The sequence below is a fragment of the Somniosus microcephalus genome, unplaced genomic scaffold (assembly GCF_052327205.1).
Source record: "Somniosus microcephalus isolate GS21.2 unplaced genomic scaffold, FLI_Smic_1.0 unresolved_chr1, whole genome shotgun sequence".
In the NCBI taxonomy this organism is placed as follows: domain Eukaryota; kingdom Metazoa; phylum Chordata; class Chondrichthyes; order Squaliformes; family Somniosidae; genus Somniosus; species Somniosus microcephalus.
Genome location: NW_028225179.1, coordinates 100,291,438 through 100,309,597, shown reverse-complemented (window position 1 = coordinate 100,309,597; position 18,160 = coordinate 100,291,438). Strand labels below are relative to the sequence as shown.

At 43.8% G+C, this 18,160-nt stretch overlaps 1 protein-coding gene across 1 annotated transcript in view; it reads left to right on the top strand.

Moving 5' to 3' along the window:
• LOC147095654 (putative G protein-coupled receptor 139) overlaps window positions 1-8,056 on the top strand; it is a 40,826-nt gene extending 32,770 nt beyond the window's left edge. The window contains exon 3 of the mRNA XM_085973682.1: window positions 7,155-8,056. Within this exon, the coding sequence (XP_085829808.1) occupies window positions 7,155-8,056 (902 nt within the window). The remainder of the gene's footprint in view (window positions 1-7,154) is intronic.
• Window positions 8,057-18,160: the final 10,104 nt, after the last annotated feature.

Below are 18,160 nucleotides of genomic sequence, written 5' to 3'. Positions count from 1 at the left end.
TTGGTGGTTAGGATCAGATCAGCCATGATCTTATTGAATGGCGGAGCAGGCTTGAGGGGCCAATTGGCCTACTCCTGCTCCTATTTCTTATGTTCTTATGTTCTTATTCAGCTGCGGCTAATTATTGCTGTGACTATGCAAATTATGTGAGCGAAGTGATACTAACGTGAGTTCACCTCATGCTGTGGCGTTGTAATTCTCATGCCAAGTTGCTGTACCAGGTGATTCCTCCAGGAAATATGGAATAGATTTTAATATTTATGTGCAGGACTTTCTGCATCTTCTGAGCTAGACACGGAAAGGAAAATATGCCAGAAGTTATCCCTTCCCTAACAAAACAGCAGATCCTGGATCATTAGTGTCAATGGAAAAAAATCCGCTGGATTCTGTTCCTACCCGTGATATTAGCCACCACATTTCCCTTCCTACATGCAGGGGTAGAACGGCGGTATCGTTTCTGACTCTCACTCCCTGCCCGATGTTCAGTTCTCTTGACTTAAACAGAACTGAATATCAAGTGAGGCATATAACCGGCGGCCCATGCGATAGCGGTAATGCCCAAGATCAATTTCTACCCACATAGTCAGGCGATGGTTAATGCCCAGGCGGATAAGACTACAATCTACCCCAAGTTTTATATCCGGGAGGAATGAATTATATGGTTGAAGTTACCACAGGAGATGAGTGGATTCCTCCCAGAAATTCTCCTCAATAGTATCGATGGAGAGACAGCTCTGAAGGGGAGATTCAGCAGTGGGATGAAAGGGCAGCGGGCTTCAGGCCACCCGTTCTTTAAATTCTCGGCCAGGGGGTGATGGTGAAAATAATTGTCTTTGTTACTGGTCGTGTAATCCCGTTTCATTAACCAGGAGATAATTAGTTCCACTCAATAATATACTGTAGTCCATCAGTTGATAGATTAAAAAAATACTGTGATTCACAAAATCTGGAGGCAATATTAATACTGGGTCGCACATCAAGCCCCAAACAGGGAAAAGTTAAATTTTGGATGTGGTTGTTATATGGGTTGTAATTATGGTGACAGGAATATTCAATTCCATGTTGGTAAATGCCACCTTTCCCAAAGCTTCAATATACAATTTTAACAGGGATTTGGACGTGACACAATAGCTAATGCATTTTACATTATTCGGCTCAGGGTGGAGGCCACAGAACAGTTTTCATGTTGTTAAACGGGGACAATTAATATACTTGGTTTAAAATAAAAAGTTAAGAACATAAGAACATAAGAAGTAGGAGCAGGAGAAGGCCATACGGCCCCTCGGGCCTGCTCCGCCATTCAATAGGATCATGGCTGATCTGAACATAGACTCACGTCCACTTCCCTGCCCGCTCTCCGTAACCCCTAATTCCCTTATCAGCTAGGAAACAGTCTATCTCCGTTTTAAATTTATTTACTGTAGAAGCTTCCACAGCTCTTTGAGGTAGCAAATTCTATAGATTTACTTCCATCTGAGTGAAGAAGTTTCTCCTCATGTCAGTTTTGAAGGGGCATCCCCTTATTCTAAGATTATGCCCCCTAGTTCTAGTCTCACCCATCAGTGGAAACATGCTCCCCGCATCCAACCAATCAAGTCCACTCACAATCTTATATGTTTCGATAAGATCGCCTCTCATTCTTCTGAATTCCAATGAGTAGAGGCCCAACCTACTCAACTTTTCCTCATAAGTCAACCCCCTCATCTCCAGAATCAACCGAGTGAACCTTTGCTGAATTGCCTCGGGAGCAAGTATATATTTTCTTAAATATGGAAACCAAAACTGTACGCAGTATTCCAGGTGTGACCTCACCAGTACCCTGTATAACTGAAGCAAGACTTCCCTGCTTTTATACTCCATCACTTTTGCAAAGAAGCCAAGGTTCCAATAGCCTTCCTGATCACTTGCTGTACCTGCATACTAACTTTTTGTGTTTCATGCAACAGGACCCCCAGATCCCTTTGTACTGTAGCAATTTGCAGTTTCTCTCCATTTAGATAATAACTTGCCCTTCGATTTTTTCTGCCAAAGTGCATAACCTCACACTTTCCAACATTATATTCCATCTGCCAAATTTCTGCCCACTCACTTAGCCTGTCTATGTCCTTTTGCAGGTTTTTTATGTCCTCCTCACTCACTGCTTTCCCTCCCATCTTTGTTTCGTCGGCAAACGTGGATATGTTGCACTCAGTCCCTTCCTCCAAATCGTTAATATAGGTTTGTAAAGAGTTGGGGTCCCAGCACTGACCCCTGCAGAACACCACTAGTCACAGATTGCCAACCCAAGAATGAACCATTTATCCCAACTCTCTGTTTTCTGTTAGATAGCCAATCTTCCACCCATGCCAGTATATTACCCCCAATCCCGTGATTTTTTATCTTGTGCAATAATCTTTTGTGTGGCACCTTGTCAAATGCCTTTTGGAAGTCCAAATACACCACACACAATGGCTCCCCATTATCCACCCTGTTTGTTACGTCCTCAAAGAATTCGAGCAAATTTGTCAAACATGACTTGTCCTTCATAAAACTATGCTGACTCTGTCCGATTAAATTATGCTTATCCAAATGTCCTGTTACTGCTTCCTTAATAATGAACTCCAACATTTTGCCAACCACAGATGTTAAGCTAACTGGTCTATAGTTTCCAGCCTTTTGTCTACTTACTTTTTTAAATAAGGGCGTTACATTAGCAGTTTTCCAATCTGCTGGGACCTTACCTGAATACAGGGAGTTCTGGAAAATTACCGCTAATGCATCCGCAATCCCCACCGCCACTTCTCTCAAGACCCTAGGATGTAAGCCATCAGGTCCAGGGGATTTATCCGCCTTTAGTCCCATTATCTTACCGAGTACAACCTCGTTAGTGATTTTAATCGCGTTTAGTTCCTCCCCCCCCCTATCGTCCCTTGTTTGTCCAGTGTTGGGATATTTTTAGTGTCCTCTACTGTAATAACTGATACAAAATATTTGTTCAGTGTTTTTGCCATCTCCATGTTCCCCACCACTAATTTACCGGTCTCGTCCTCTAAGGGACCAACATTCACTTTAGCCACCCTTTTTCTTTTTATATACCTGTAGAAACTCTTGCTATCTGTTTTTATATTTTTTGCTAGTTTGCTTTCATAATCTATCTTCCCTTTCTTAATTAATCTTTTAGTTATTTTCTGCTGGATTTTAAATGCTTCCCAATCTTCTATCCTCCCATTAGACTTGGCTCGCTTATATGCCCTTGTTTCCAGTCGGATACTTTCCTTTATTATTTTACTTAGCCACGGATGGCTGTCTTTTCTTTTACACCCCTTTTTCCTCAGTGGAATATGTTTTTGTTGAAAATTGTGAAATATCTCCTTGAATGTACACCACTTTGCATGCACTTTAATCTATTTTCCAAGACCACTTTAGTCAACTCTACTCTCATACCTTCATAGTCTCCTTTATTTAAGCTCAGTACGCTGGTTTGAGATCCAAATCTCTCACCCTCCAACTGAATTTGGAATTCAACCATGTTATTGTCACTCATTCCAAGGGGATGCTTTACTGGGACATTTTTATTAACCCTGTCTCATTACGCAGGACCAGATCTAAGATTGCCTGCCCCCTGGTTGGTTCAGTAACATACTGCTCAAGGAACCCGTCCCTAATGCACTCTATGAACTCTTCCTCAAGGCTGCCCTGCCCAATTTGATTTGTCCAGTCAATATAAAAGTAAAAATCCCTCATGATTATAGCTGTTCCCTTATTACAAGCCCCAACTATTTCTTGATTTATACTCCGACCAACAGAGTTGCAACTGTTAGGAGGCCTTTAGACTACGCCCACTAGTGACTTTTTCCCCTAATTATTATTTATCTGCACCCAAACCGTTTCACTATCCTGATCCTTTGTCCCAATATCATTTGTCACTATTGCAGTGAATCCATCCTTTATTAACATAGCCACTAAACCTCCCTTTCCTTTCTGCCTGTCCTTCCTAATTGTCAAGTACCCCTGGATGTTTAGTTCCCAGTCATGGTCACCTTGCAGCCATGTTTCTGTAATGGCCACCAGATCATACCCATGTGTCGCTATTTGTACCGTCAACTCATCTATTTTGTTATGAATGCTTCGTGCATTCAGATAAAGAACTTTTAAATATGTTTTGTGACAATTTATTCCTGCTTTTACCCCCTTTAATACTTTACCTTTATCTTGATACATTCTGTACCTTCCTGACACGCTCTGATTTTTAATTCCCCCACTGCTACCTTGCTCTATTGCCTTCTCCGCTGACATTTTTAGTTTTTGCTTTCTTGATACCTCCCACAACTAATTAGTTTAAAGCCCTCTCTACAGCCCTAGTTATTTGATTCGCCAGGATTCTAGTCCCAGCACTGGCCAAGTGAAGCTCGTCTCAATGGAACAGCTCTCTCCTGTCCTAGTACTGGTGCCAGTGACCCAAGAAGCAAAACCCATTTCTCCCACACCAGTCTTTGAGCCACGCATTTAAATTCTGATTTTATTTACCCTAGCCAAATTAGCTCGTGACTCAGGTAATAATCCAAAGATTATTAACCTTTGGTTCTGCTTTTTAATTTGGCCCCTAGCTTCTCATACTCCCTCAGCAGAACCTCTTTCCTTGTCCTGCCTATGTTGTTGGTACCAACATGGACCACGACAACTGGATCCTCTCCCTCCCACTCCAAGTTTCTCTCCAGCCCAGAGGAGATGTCCTTAGCCCTGGCACTGGGCAGGCACCACAGCATTCGGGACGCTCGCTCTCGGCTGCAAACACTATCTATCCCCCTAATGATACTGTCCCCTACCACAACATTTCTTTTGACACCGCCCAATTGAATGGCCCCCTGTTCCCCGGTGTTGTGGCGAGGATGCTCATCCACCCCGCAGTCCCCGTTCCCATCCCCACAGGGAGTAAGAGCCTCAAACCTGTTGGACAAGAGCAAGGGCTGCGGCTCCTCCAAAACTACGTTCTGGATCCCTGTACCTGCCTCACTCATAGTCACACCCTCCTGTCCCTGACCACGGACTACATCTGAATTAGTTAATCTAATTGGTGTGACTACTTCCTGGAACACAGAGTCCAGGTAACTCTACCCCTCCCTGATGTGTTGCAGTGTTTGCAGCTCTTCAACACAGAGGCGGAGTTCCTCGAGCAGCCAACACTTACTGCAATTGTGGTCACCGTGAATATCAATGGTGTCCACCAGATCCCACATATTGCAGCAGAAACACATCACCTGCTCTCCAATTCTATTTAATTAATTACATTTATTAATATTATTTTTAAATATGTTTAAGGGCCCTGGTTTACAAACTGTCCCGTTAAACCACAGAGGCCTTAACAACTATAAACCACAGTGTTAAAGTTTTTAAAAAATGGAGAAATACTCCCAACCAATCACTTACCTGGTTCGTGGTGATGTCACACCTCGATTACTTTTTACTTCTCTCCCGCTGAGATTGGAGATTGGTGAGGCATACCCACGCTCGGGCTTACCTTTAATAGGTCGCTGCTGCTGGGACTGCTCCCGCCGCTGCTCTGAGGCCTACCCACGCTCGGGCTTACCTTTTATAGGGCGCTGCCGCTTGGACTCCTCCCACCACCGCTCTGAGGCCTACCCACACTCGGGTTACCTTTTATAGGTCGCTGCTGCTCGGATTGCTCCCGCTGCTGCTCTGAGGCCTACCCACACCTCGGCCTTACCTTTTATAGGTCGCTGACGCTCGGACTCCTCCCGGCACCGCTCTGAGGCCTACCCACGCTCGGGCTCACCTTTTATAGGTGGCTGCCGCTCGGACACTTCCTGCCGCCGCTCTGAGGCCTACCCATGCTCGGGCTCACCTTTTAGACGTCGCTGCCTCTCGGACTCCTCCCGCTGCCGCTCTGAGGCCTACCCGCACTCAGGCTTACCTTTTATAGATCGCTGCCGCTCGGACTCCTCCCGCCGCCGCTCTCTATCTAGTTTGAAATTCATATGGGATAAAAAGCTGAACAAAGATTTAAGGGGGTTACTCAGGAAGTCACCATTACCTATGGTTAGAAATTCTTGTTCTGCATCATATCTGATGCCCCTCCCGATATTATGCTCTATTGGTCTAAAAAGTGAATATCACACGCTTTACTGCCCAGACGAACGACCTCTTGTTTGCAAAGAACAGCTTTTCTATTCAGAGCCTTCCGTTTATATTAATATTAACCATCCATGTCATTCCAAAATACATTTCAAATTCATTTCTAAATATCCGTGTCAGATCCATATAAGCGCCCAGGTTTCTAATAATAGCTGCAATTTTATTATTGTAGCAGACACATCTCTGGTATCTCTCCAAAGTTCGCTCTGCCCATGCTCAGACACCTTGTAATTCCTGCCAGTTAACCGGCTGCTGGGATGTAAGCAACTCTGGTGGTACATAGTAAAGGCACAATCCAAAATGAAATGTTTGCTGTGATATTGTGCACATGATCAATGTATCGCTGAGAAATTGCAATGAGTTTTTTATCTCCTGAGGTAAAGCACGTGATCAACCCCTTGCAGAAATGTTCACCTGCTTCTAGTAACAAGAGCGATGGAATATTGCTGTCACAATCATGTTATCACAGTGAAACATACATTGCATGATTATTTAGGAGGCTATAAATGCTGAGATATTGGGGTACATTTTCAACACGATGTTTGGTTTACAACTGGCGTTGCGCTTCGGCCGTCTAATATTGCCAACTAGTGGATCCGCAATGTTGGTTTAAAGGAAGGAAAGACAGCTGGAAAGTTAACCACGCCGATGCGTATGGTGTGCCAGAGATGAGCAAATCGGCCACCCTTCTTGTACCCAGACTGAGATTGCTTTTTGAAAGTAGTCAATGGAAATTAATATCAGGCAGATCCTGTTACTGGCGCCAGTCTGAAAGGCCAGATTTGGTTCTGTGAAAGCTGAAATATACCCCTGAATTTCACAGCAGATTTGTGTTTTGTTACAGTAACTCACAGAAAAATTTAGCCGGCAGAATGGCTAATCTTGCCCGATGGTGTGGGAGAAAGAAAGGGATAGATGGTGGAATGACTGAAAATAACCATTGATTTTCCTACAAAGCACTGTCGACTGATCATATTTTCTATATCAGAAGAGGTAGTAATGACATTTCCTCCATTTTGCAGCTAATTTGGTGACAATTGTGATTCTCTCCCGTGGAAAGTGCGGTCTCTCCAAATGCATCACCCGTTACCTGATGGCCATGGCAGTGGCTGATCTACAGATAATGATAATTGGTGTAATTCTCGATGAGATTAAAAGTGCTTATTTCCCTTATTCATTCTTGAATTATACTCCTATTTGTAGTTTCAATATCGCCCTGCATTTTGTTTCCATAGATTGCTCTGTCTGGCTAACTGTGGCTTTCACCTTTGATCGATTTGTTGCTATTTGTTGGCAAAGTTTGCGAACAAAATATTGCACTGAAAGGACTGCGGCTGTGGTTATAGCAGTGGTGTGTTCCTTAAGCGGTTTACAAAATGTCCCAATCTACTTTTTATTTGAACCTCGAGAAATAATTGACAATGTACAATGGGCCTGCTCTGTGAAATCAAACTTCTATACCTCAACAATATGGGCAGCATATTTGTGGTTGGAAACAATTTTAATCCCCTTTGCACCATTTGTTTTGATTATACTGCTCAATGCCCTGACCATCAGGCATATTGTACTGGCCAATAGAGTGAGAAGGGGACTCCAAGGTAACAAAAGTGTGTATAATCACAACGATCCAGAGATGGAAAACCGAAGAAAATCCATAATTTTATTGCTCGCCATCTCAGGCAATTTTATACTTTTATGGATGGTAGTTTTCATATATTTCTTATGTGTGCAATTTACTGATGTTCACCGTTTGGAAACAAGTTACGACTCTTTCACCATTATGGAATTGTCTGGGTATATGCTTGGAAATTTGAGTTCCTGCACAAACACTTTTATTTATGCTGTGTCGCAGACTAAATTCAGAGAGGAATTGAAGAATGTGATTAAGCGTCCCTTGTCTATATTTACTAATGTATTTAAATAATTTAAATGACTTCACAGAACTAAAATGCAATTATATCCGCCTGAAACTAACATCAGTTGTTCACTTCACATGTACACACAGAAATCTCTGAAGGCAATGGGAGCTGCAATCTGGTCTCTATGTTAGATGGCCCACTGTATGAGAACAAACTTGACTGGGCTAATATTAAACAACAACAGAAAATGCTGTAAACACTCAACAGGCCAGGCAATATCGTGGAGAGTGAAACAGAGTTATCATTTCAGGTTGATGAACCTTCGTCAGAACTGGAAAAAGTAACTGAAATTTAAGCAAGTGTGGGGCAGGGGATGGAAGGAGTGGAGGAAAGAACTAAAGGGAAGGTCTGTGTTAGGGTGGAAGGAAGGAGAGATTGAAAGACAACAGGGATGATGTGCATGGCCAACGGAGATTGTAATGGGACAGGTTAAGAAATGAAAGATGACTCTGATGAGGGGTAAATGACATTGGCAGAATCATTAGCAGCTGTCGTGTGAGAGAGGCAAGAAAACCTGGGGGCCGACGTTATAGTCTGAATTGTTGAAATCGCTGTTGAGTCCAGAAGGCTGTAAAGTGCCTCATCGAAAGATGAGGTGATGTTCCTCGAGCATCGTTGGAACAGTGTAAGAGGTCGAGGATGGGGAGATGTGAGTGGGAGTGGAGGGGAGAATAAAAGTAACAGGCGACCGGAAAATCGGGGCCACTCGTACAGACTAAATGGCGGTGTTCTGCAAAGCGGTCACCCAATCTGTGTTAGGTCTCGCCAATGTGGAGGAGACCGCATCGTGAGCAGCGAATACAACATACTAAATTGCAAGATGTACAAGCAAATCGCTGTTACACCTCGAAGGAGTGTTTGGGGCCCTGGACAGTGGGAAGGGAGGAGCTGAAAGGGCAGGTGCTGCTTCTACTGTGCTTGTATGTGATGTTGCAGTGGGAAGAGGAAGGGGTGTTGGGGGTGATAGATGAGTGGACTAGGGTGTCGCAGAGGGATCGGCCCCTTTGGAATGCTAAAGGCGAGGTGAGGGGAAAGTGTGTTTTGTGGTGGGATCATGCCGGTGGAGGCGGAAATGGTGGAGGATGATCCTTTGAATGTGAAGGCTGGTGGGAAGAAAGGTGAGGACATGGGGAACACTGTCGTGGTTCTGCGAGGGTGAAGGGGTGAGAGCTGAAGTTTGGGAAACAAAATCGAAACGGCCGAGGGCCATGTCAACAGCGGTAGAGTGGTAACCTTCGGTTTAGGAAAAATGAAGATATATCGGTGGCACTAGTGTGGCACTTGGCATCATCTGAACAGATACGGTGGAGACAGAGAAACTGAGAGAACCGAATAAGGTCCAAACAGTTTGTGAGGAAGTGTGGTATAGGTAGCTGTGAGAGTCAGTGGGCTTATAGTGGATGTTTGTCGATAGCCTATCACCAGAAATGGAGGCAGAGAAGTCAGTGGAGTGAAGGGAAGACTCGGAGATGGAATATGTGAAGGTGAAGAGTGAATATTGGTAGCAAAGTGTATGAAATTTTCATGTTCCGGGCGAGAGCAGGAAACGATACCAAAGTACCGGAGAAAGAGTTCAGGGAGGCGACCTGATTAGAAATGGAAAAAAGACTGTCTCACATATCCCACGAAGAAGCAGGCATAGATAGGACCCATGCGGGTCCCCATAGCAACACCTTTAATTTGGAGGAAGTGAGAGGAGTCAAAGGAGAAGTTGTTCAATGTGAGAACAAGTCCAGCCACGCAGAGAAGGGCGATGGTGGATGGGAAATTTTTACCTTCCGTTCAACAAGGAAGCAGTGCGCCCTCAGGCCGTCTTGGTGGGGGATGGAGGTGTAGAGGGATTGGATGTCCATAGCATAAAGGAGACGGTTGAGGGTCAGTAAACTGGAAAATGTTAAAATGGCGGAGGGCGTAGGAAGAGTTGCAAATGTAGTTCGGAAGAGACTGGACAAGGGGAGAAAAAAATCAGGTCTGTGTTCTTTTTCCAGTTCTGACGAAGGGTCATTGACTTGAAACTTTAACCCTCTTTCTATCCCCATGAAACTGCCTGTTCTGCTGAATGTTTCCAGCATTTTCTGTTTTTGTTTCAGATTTCCAGCATCCGCAGTACTTTGCTGTTGAGTTACTATTAATGTCTTCCTGTTGTATAAGACAGGCCTTGTAGAATAGGTACAATCTCAGAATATATTTTGCAGAAACTAAGAAAATCAATTAAAGAAACATATCTGTCGGTTTTCGCTGATCCTCCACGTTCTGTCAGAAACATGCGTAGTTATGTGTTGAAACCAGTAACTATTCCTTCAACTGCCGAATGTTTCAAATTATGCCTCGAGTGTTTGGCCCTTTCAGTGACAATTCCTGCCTGACCTGGTAGTTCACTCCCAACTTGCGAACCTTCAACATGTAACATGAAATTTGAAATGTTCACTACATAGAATAATTTGGTTGAATAAACTTGCTCATCGCCTTCATGGTGTTGGACAATCCAATTGGGTCGCTCCATATCTGATGTTTTCCAAGGAAACTTCAAATTCCTACAAGTTTGCATTAAACGTCAATTTGTGTCTGTTGCTGGACCGAGACTGCACAACTACCGTATGAATATTGACTGATATTTCATCATTCACCTGTCCAATTTAGGCTTGAATGTTGACATTGTTTATGCCTCAAACACTAGCCCTGCAAGTGAATTCCACAGCCTTATAACCCATTATGTACAGTACTTTGTGCTGCACTTTTCTCTAAATATCTTACATTTAATCTTCTATCGATGAGTCCTCATTCTTGGTCACTCAACTACTGGAAACACGCTGCTTATATCTATCGTTTGCCAAACTTACATCACTGTAAACACTTGTATCATATTGAAGTTCAATATTGTCCAACGGAATCAATATTTCTTTAATTCTACTTTAATATCTCTGGGTTTCTTCCATAAGATACAGTTTTAAGCAATCTAAGTACTCGGGCACTACAAGCATTCCTTTAATGAACTGCTGCAATAGTAATTGAATAGGACAGTTTGTTTCCCCATGATGCATCACTTTGTGGTCGATTCTCAAATTACACCATGAAACTGGAGTTGCTGATAATAGCTGCATTGTAAAAACCATTGATTTCCATCACCATTAATTTCATTGGAAACAAAATTTGAGTGTTTCCACAATGGTCCGCCACTGCATAAAATAAATTTGACCCGGCAGAGGGAAGTTGAAAATCTAACTGCAATGATGCCCGTCATTACCCCTGTCACCACAAGGCGGGAATAATTTGATTTACCTGAGCTGAACTATATACAGAGACCTTTTGATTGGTGCAAATGGACAAGGGCGGGGAACTGTTATATGCACCATCTGATATTCAGTTCCATTTATTTAATAGACCTGAACATCAGGCGTGTCGTATAATGCTCCACAAATGTGATTCCACCTCTTTTATCTCCCCACCTATGTCCAATGGCAGGTCAATAGCAGCGTTGCATCAGACCCTCTGCACTTAACCCAGATTAAACCTAAGCACATGTACCGCATTACCAGGGGATTCAAAATGCATTTCAGCTCTGAACTTATTTCACCAAAGACACGTGCTGGGGGAACAATTGGCTAACCCTCAAAATAGGCATTGGATTCATGGTACACCATTAAGCCGCAGCCTTGCAGGCAGCATGGTAAATTCATGCTGACAACTGCTTTAAATAAATTCATTGTGCAGCCAGTGCACACGCACTGTTGATTGAATTCACGCATGAGCAGAGGGTGCATTAACGCCGTTGGCGAGCGCTACTTAAAGGCAACCTGCACCACTTAAACGGAAGGTGCAACTGGCAGCAAGAGGTGGTGGCAGTCATTTGAAAACTGAATCATTGCCCTCATAGTTTGAGCATTAGCTGAACATGCTAAAGAGCGTGCACCAAGGTTTTCAGTCACTGCACTGGTCTTGGTGAAACAGGTGGAAATAAGGAGTGATATCATGTATCCACAGGGGGGCAGTAGGTTCTCCAGACAGATGCTCAGGAGGGAGTGAGAAGGACTAGCGGCAGGGGCCAATACCAGGAGTGTTGCTCCAAAAACATGGATGCAGTGCAGGAAGCAGATTAACAATCTCACACGAGTTTTCACGGTCAGTGAGTGCTTTTTCGAATGGCACATCCTACGAACTACGAATCTAGCCACATCCACTTCTTAATTCATTAAACCCCGCCACGCACCTACCAACAATCTCGATCAATAAATACTCAATTCTTCAATTCATAGGCTTTACCTCACACTTAACACTGTTGCAAGCCTCACACCCGCAATTCAAACCTCACACACAATGTGAGCTATTCAACTATGACAGCCAGCTCAACCAAACATATTGCACGATACTCATTGACATACTTCCCCCTTTCATACATGAGGAGGTGGCTCATAACGGCAGGCAGCAAAAAAGAGCTGGACGAGGACTTGTGCCTGCATGCATTAACTCCCATGGAGGAGACAGTGCAGGCCATTATGGGAAGAGGCGTTCTGAAGCCGGGGCCACTGGCGGGGCTGGAACAATTGATGGTGGTGGTATCAGCAAATCTATTCCCCCTTCTCTCATCCCGCATCTCCCTCATTCCAAAATGTCTTCTGACTGAGAAGCTGCAGAGGGTGTAAGAATGCACTTGTTACTTTCTCCTCACTCATAATCACAACCCAGCGCTTGCCCCTTTTAGATTTAAGATAACCAATTACTGGAATCTGGCCAGTCAGTGGGGGGAAGAGGAATAATAAATGAAGATGAACAGAAACTGGCAATCCATCTTACAGTCGCAGCCATCAGCTCAGGCTCTGCCCATATTTTAATGGCTGGGATAGAGGAGAGCTCTGCAGGTTGTGAGCCACCGGACAAAAGTGCACGGATCTCTGGTTGGGGGGAAGGAATAATACAGGCGCCATCTCGCTGGAGGGTGAGGACACACATTAGTTCTGCAGCAGAGGACTTAGATGAGGACTTCAATGGCACAGGCTTCAGAAGCAGACTGATGGATGTATGCACACAAATGCTTCTTGCACTTATCATGTAAGGGGATGTGGTAACAGAAGTGCAGTTATACATGGTGTAGAATTAAAAGTTCGACCGCCAATTCCTCTCCCTATGAATAAAACACCATCATGGGAAGAACAAAATAAAACCCAGGTCACTTGCCCTAAACATACCGCGGGAATGACCAATGGGCTAGTAGTACTCCCAACTCGGATGATATTGTACCATGATGTGCCTCACGAGGTGGTGCCAGTCATATTGAATCTGACTGAAGTGGAACTGCCTAAGAGACAGCGCTGTTATATGGGAGGATGATGCGTGAATTAATAGCAAGATATTGGGGATGGGCCAGCATAACACTGGCAGAAACGGAATTACAGCCCTAATATCACATGGGCCCTAAGGAGGGAAATGGATTTAACAAAAACTTTGGGGAAAATATTACTGAGGTCATTGAAGAAATCTATGTCAGTTACAGGATTAAAGGGAACCATATCAGATGTTGGAGGGGCTGTGATAAATGAGGTAGCAAGTATTTTTAACACTGGAACATCCATCGTTAATAGTTTAGAATTGGGCAGCTTCGATAAATCCATAAAGGTGGTTAAAAATCGTTTAAGGGAAATCTTGAATAAAATGAATGGTCTGGAACAAAAGGAATTGAAGGAGGCCCAAATTATAACCATTCATCTGGAGGATGTGGTTAAATATTTAGAATCCCATGCTGAAATCTCATCAACTTTTAATGAAAGACCGGAATGCCTCCAGTGAGGCTGCACGAAATGATGTGTGTGTACTGTATGTATCTTGGAAAGTGGAACAAGCGCATGAGAACACGCAAAGCATTGCGGAGGGGAAGTTACCCTCGTGGGTGACTGATCGACACATGAGGGCAATGTCCACTTACCAATTTACCATGAATATATGTAAAGTTGTTACAGGTGTACCCGATGAAACATGAATGCCATTTGCTGGAACGAAACAACATCACCCTGTTAGGGATTGTATGATATTATCCCATTTTGCCCAAAAGGGCCACCCCAAACCCTCTGTTCCGCGTGGAGACTATAAGAGCAGGACAGGGAGACCAGCCTGGTGAGAACGCATGAAGTACGTGACCCGAGAGGATGGGACCACATGGATGGCCCCAGATCTTGTCGGGTGCGCTCAAGCTCGGGACTCATTCATCTTACCTTATGACGTGGTAGAACATGCAGCCCCTGCCTGCGGGTTTGATTCGGCTTGGATAGCTTTGGAACTGCACCATGAAAGTCATTGCGGGATAGCATTTTCCCGTACGATCTGCGTATCGAGGGAAGGGTGAATATTGTATCACTACAGTGCACAGGGAATACCGCTAAGGTAAAGACCTGACTTCTCCTAATGCAACGGGAACTTTTTGTTTTAACCCCGTCCAATCTGTGAGAATTAGGGCGCGAGTTTTCTTAAGCCTTTATTCACATAGACAAGTAGATATTGCTGTAGAAGTGGGCTCAAAGAACAATTGCAAAAGTACATGACTCGATTCGGCTATGACACTCCACCTCTGCCAGAACACTTTGTAGAGTTAATGAAATGCATTAGTCAGTTCGAAAAGCACTTTTATACCTGGGCCCATACAAACCGTGAACTGCATTAAGCAATACTTAAGGTCGGGGACGATTTGCCTTTGAGGGATATCGGTATTAGTGTTGAGATTCATCCCTCGATAAGAATTACCTCCCACGTTTTGGTCATTGTTCAGTTGTTGACTGTGTTATATTGACTAATGATAACTTGTGAGTCAACAGGAGACACAAGCAGCAAGAGTGGGTTAACTGTTGTGGAAGACGCTGAAGGACGAAGACAGGGCCTAAAAAGTGCAAGTGCCGTGCCCCCTGATTCGGGAACACAGCCACGTGAGGGTGGACTGTAAGCATAAGCCATGTGATGTACATTTTGCTGTAACTTGAGCAAACTTAAAAGTTGACCAAATTTAATATACCGGCATGCTTCGAGAGGCTGAGAGGTTGGTTCCTGTGGGAATTTTGTATGGGAAGTGTTCACAGATAAAGAAGACCTTGGACAGATGCAGAGACTTTCTGCTGGAATGCATAACAGGCAGCTATGGTTTTAATATGTAAAGGCTGCCTGCTGCCTTTTAACAGATAAGGGAAACAGAGCTTGAGCGTTCTGTGGAGAAGAAACTATTGAACTGTTAAGCTGTTGCAAAAACAGGAAAATCCTCAGTCTTTGGAAGGTAACAAGCCTTGCGGCCCACTGGCTGACTGACTGAGCACTGATAAGAAGAAGAGAAAAATAACCACTGGCTATTCTTTGTATAAGTTTGGAACACGTATACTGTGGCCGGGTTGGCAGGTTTTAAGATATAAAAGTTGCTGTAAAATGACACTGAGGCTGAAGCTAGGCAGTTGTCAGAAATGATATGTCTAGTCATCGCCGAATTGACTAATCGCTGGTGTTAGTACCGACGTGGTGTTTTGCTTATTATTGCATCAGCTTAAAGTAAAGGGAAAGCGCTGTGTGTGCTAAAGTATAATCCGGAATATCATTACGCGACATAACTGTCGGATGCTTAATTGTAATGTCGTGCTGATTTTTTAGTAAAAGAAGATTTTCAAAGATTCATTGGCTGTTGTGATGGCTGTTTGACGGTTCTGAACTTCGGAAACTGTTGGACAAGCAAAGGAGCGATTTCCACACGTCTTACAGTACTGATATTGAACCTAATAAAGGCTCACATTTCTGATGTATTCCTGATTAAAAACCTAATGTTTGCACTCCCCGGAATGTTTTTGCATTGGCTTTGCACCTCATGAATTTCTCAACCCCCCGCAAGATAATATAGCAATTTTATACTGATTTGACACTGACTGAAAGCGCACCCTGTATAATTTTGATTTGCGTTATACCAAATGACGGCACGCTTTACGATTGCGTCCACCTTTTACAGTTGAAAGCACTTTTTTGACCACAGTCAGTCACTAGATTCCGATGGGTGCTGTTCAAACCAAACTTAATCCAATACATCCCGGCTGAAGTAAATGTTGTAATTTCTTTACAAATAGACCAGAGTGAATGAGACAAAGCAGGACTACCTTAAATCTCCGAGATTTGCGGGCACAATCTCAATCATAATGCCTTGTAATTAACTAGGCTTCATTATATGTCAAATCTATTCACGGTCTCTGATAGAACAACCACCGTCACCTTATTTATAATCAATATTTGTCCCTGATTAATTTATTTTCCCTGTTATGGGTGATGAACCCATGTGCCAATTGGAGCAGAACAGTCACACGCCACAAACCCGAGGCTGTTCAGATAATTTCTTTGCGAGTTGTTTATGGTGGCCAGCCAGAGAAAACAATTATTCTGAATTTAACAATTTGATCAGACTCGCTGGAGAATTCCAAAGATTCACCATGCTCTGACTGAAGACATTTCTCCCCATACCAGTCCTAATGGCCGACCTATTATTCTGAGACTGTGACCTCTGGATCTAGAATCCCCAGCCGGGAGAAACATTGCCCTGCATCTATCCTGTCAAGCCATGTTGAATTTTGTATGCTTCAATTAGATCAACCCTCGTTCTTCTAAACTATAGAGAATATGGGCCGACTCTACTCAATCTCTTGACATAGGATAATCCCCCCCATCCCAGGAACTAGTCTGGTGAACCTTCGTTGCACTCCATCTACGGAAAGTATATACTTCCTTAGGTAAGGAGACCACAACTGTACACAATACTCCAGGTGTGCTCTCACAAGGGACCTCTATAATTGCTTTAAGACATCTTTATTCTTATACACAAATCCTCTTGTAATAAAGGCCAACATACCATTTGCCTTCTAATTGCTTTCTGTACAAACATGTTAACTTGCAGTGATTCGTGTATAAGGACACCCAGGTCCCTCTGAACATCAACATTTCCCAAACTATCAGCATTAAAAAAAATTATGCTTTTCAATTTCTGCTACCAAATTGGATAACTTCACATTTCTCCACGTTATATTCCATTTGCCATGCACTTGCCTACTCAGTAAGCCTGTCTATATCGCCTTGAACCCTCCTTACAAACTCCATACAACTTACATTCCCACCCAACTTTGTATCATCAGCAAACTTAGCTTTATTACATTTGGTCCCCTCATCCAAATCATTGATGTCGATTGTGAACAGCTGGGGCCCAAGGACTGAGCCTTGTAACACCGCACTAATTATAGCCTGCCAACTCGAAAATGACTTGTTTATTCTGACAATCTGTTTGCTGTCCTTTAACCAATCCACAATCCATGCTGGTGTATGAACTGGGATTCCTAGCTGAAGAATTGAGATCGACTCAGGGAATCAAAAACAATAACATTTAATGAACAAACAAAGCTGTACATTAAATTGTAGGATGCAATGCAAATAGGCCTGGTCTGCTTAAAAGCCTCTCTGGACTGCTAGAATGTTCCGAGCTCTGACGTCATGATGTCATCACGTTCTTCCCGCCGTTGAGAGATCACGTGACAAGCGGCATGACGTCATCACGTGGCGTACAGGAAAGAAGCCAAAGAACAGTTAACAGATACATTAAAGGTGCAGACCCCATCTGTACTACATTGCTGTAAAATGAATTATATACAATTGTCCATAATCCTCTGGTGGTTCCGCCACAAGCGGCCCCCAGAATTGCTTTTAACAGAAAAGGTAAGGCGAGAAAGGGGTCTGACGAGTCTCTCCGACCGACTGCAATATCCTGGCAACTGGAACGGAGTGCTAGAAGACGAACTGGCCATTGGTTGTGGGTGAGAAGAGGCCGCAGGTGGAGGAGAAGAAGAAGAAGCCAGCTGTGGTCGACCCGGTGAGGCAGGCACTGGCGACTCGGTGGATGACTGTGGCTGCACTGGACCGGCAGTTGACGGTGGACGACCACGACGAGGCGGCTGAGCAGTAACAACTGGTTTGCTCAGATCCAGATGCGCTGGTTTCAACCAGTCGATGGAGATGTGGTCAGGCTTACCGCCGACGTCGACTGTGAAGGACTTGTCTCCTGATGAGATGACGCAGAACGGACCTTTGTAAGGTGGTTTGAGCGGGTCATTGCAAGCATC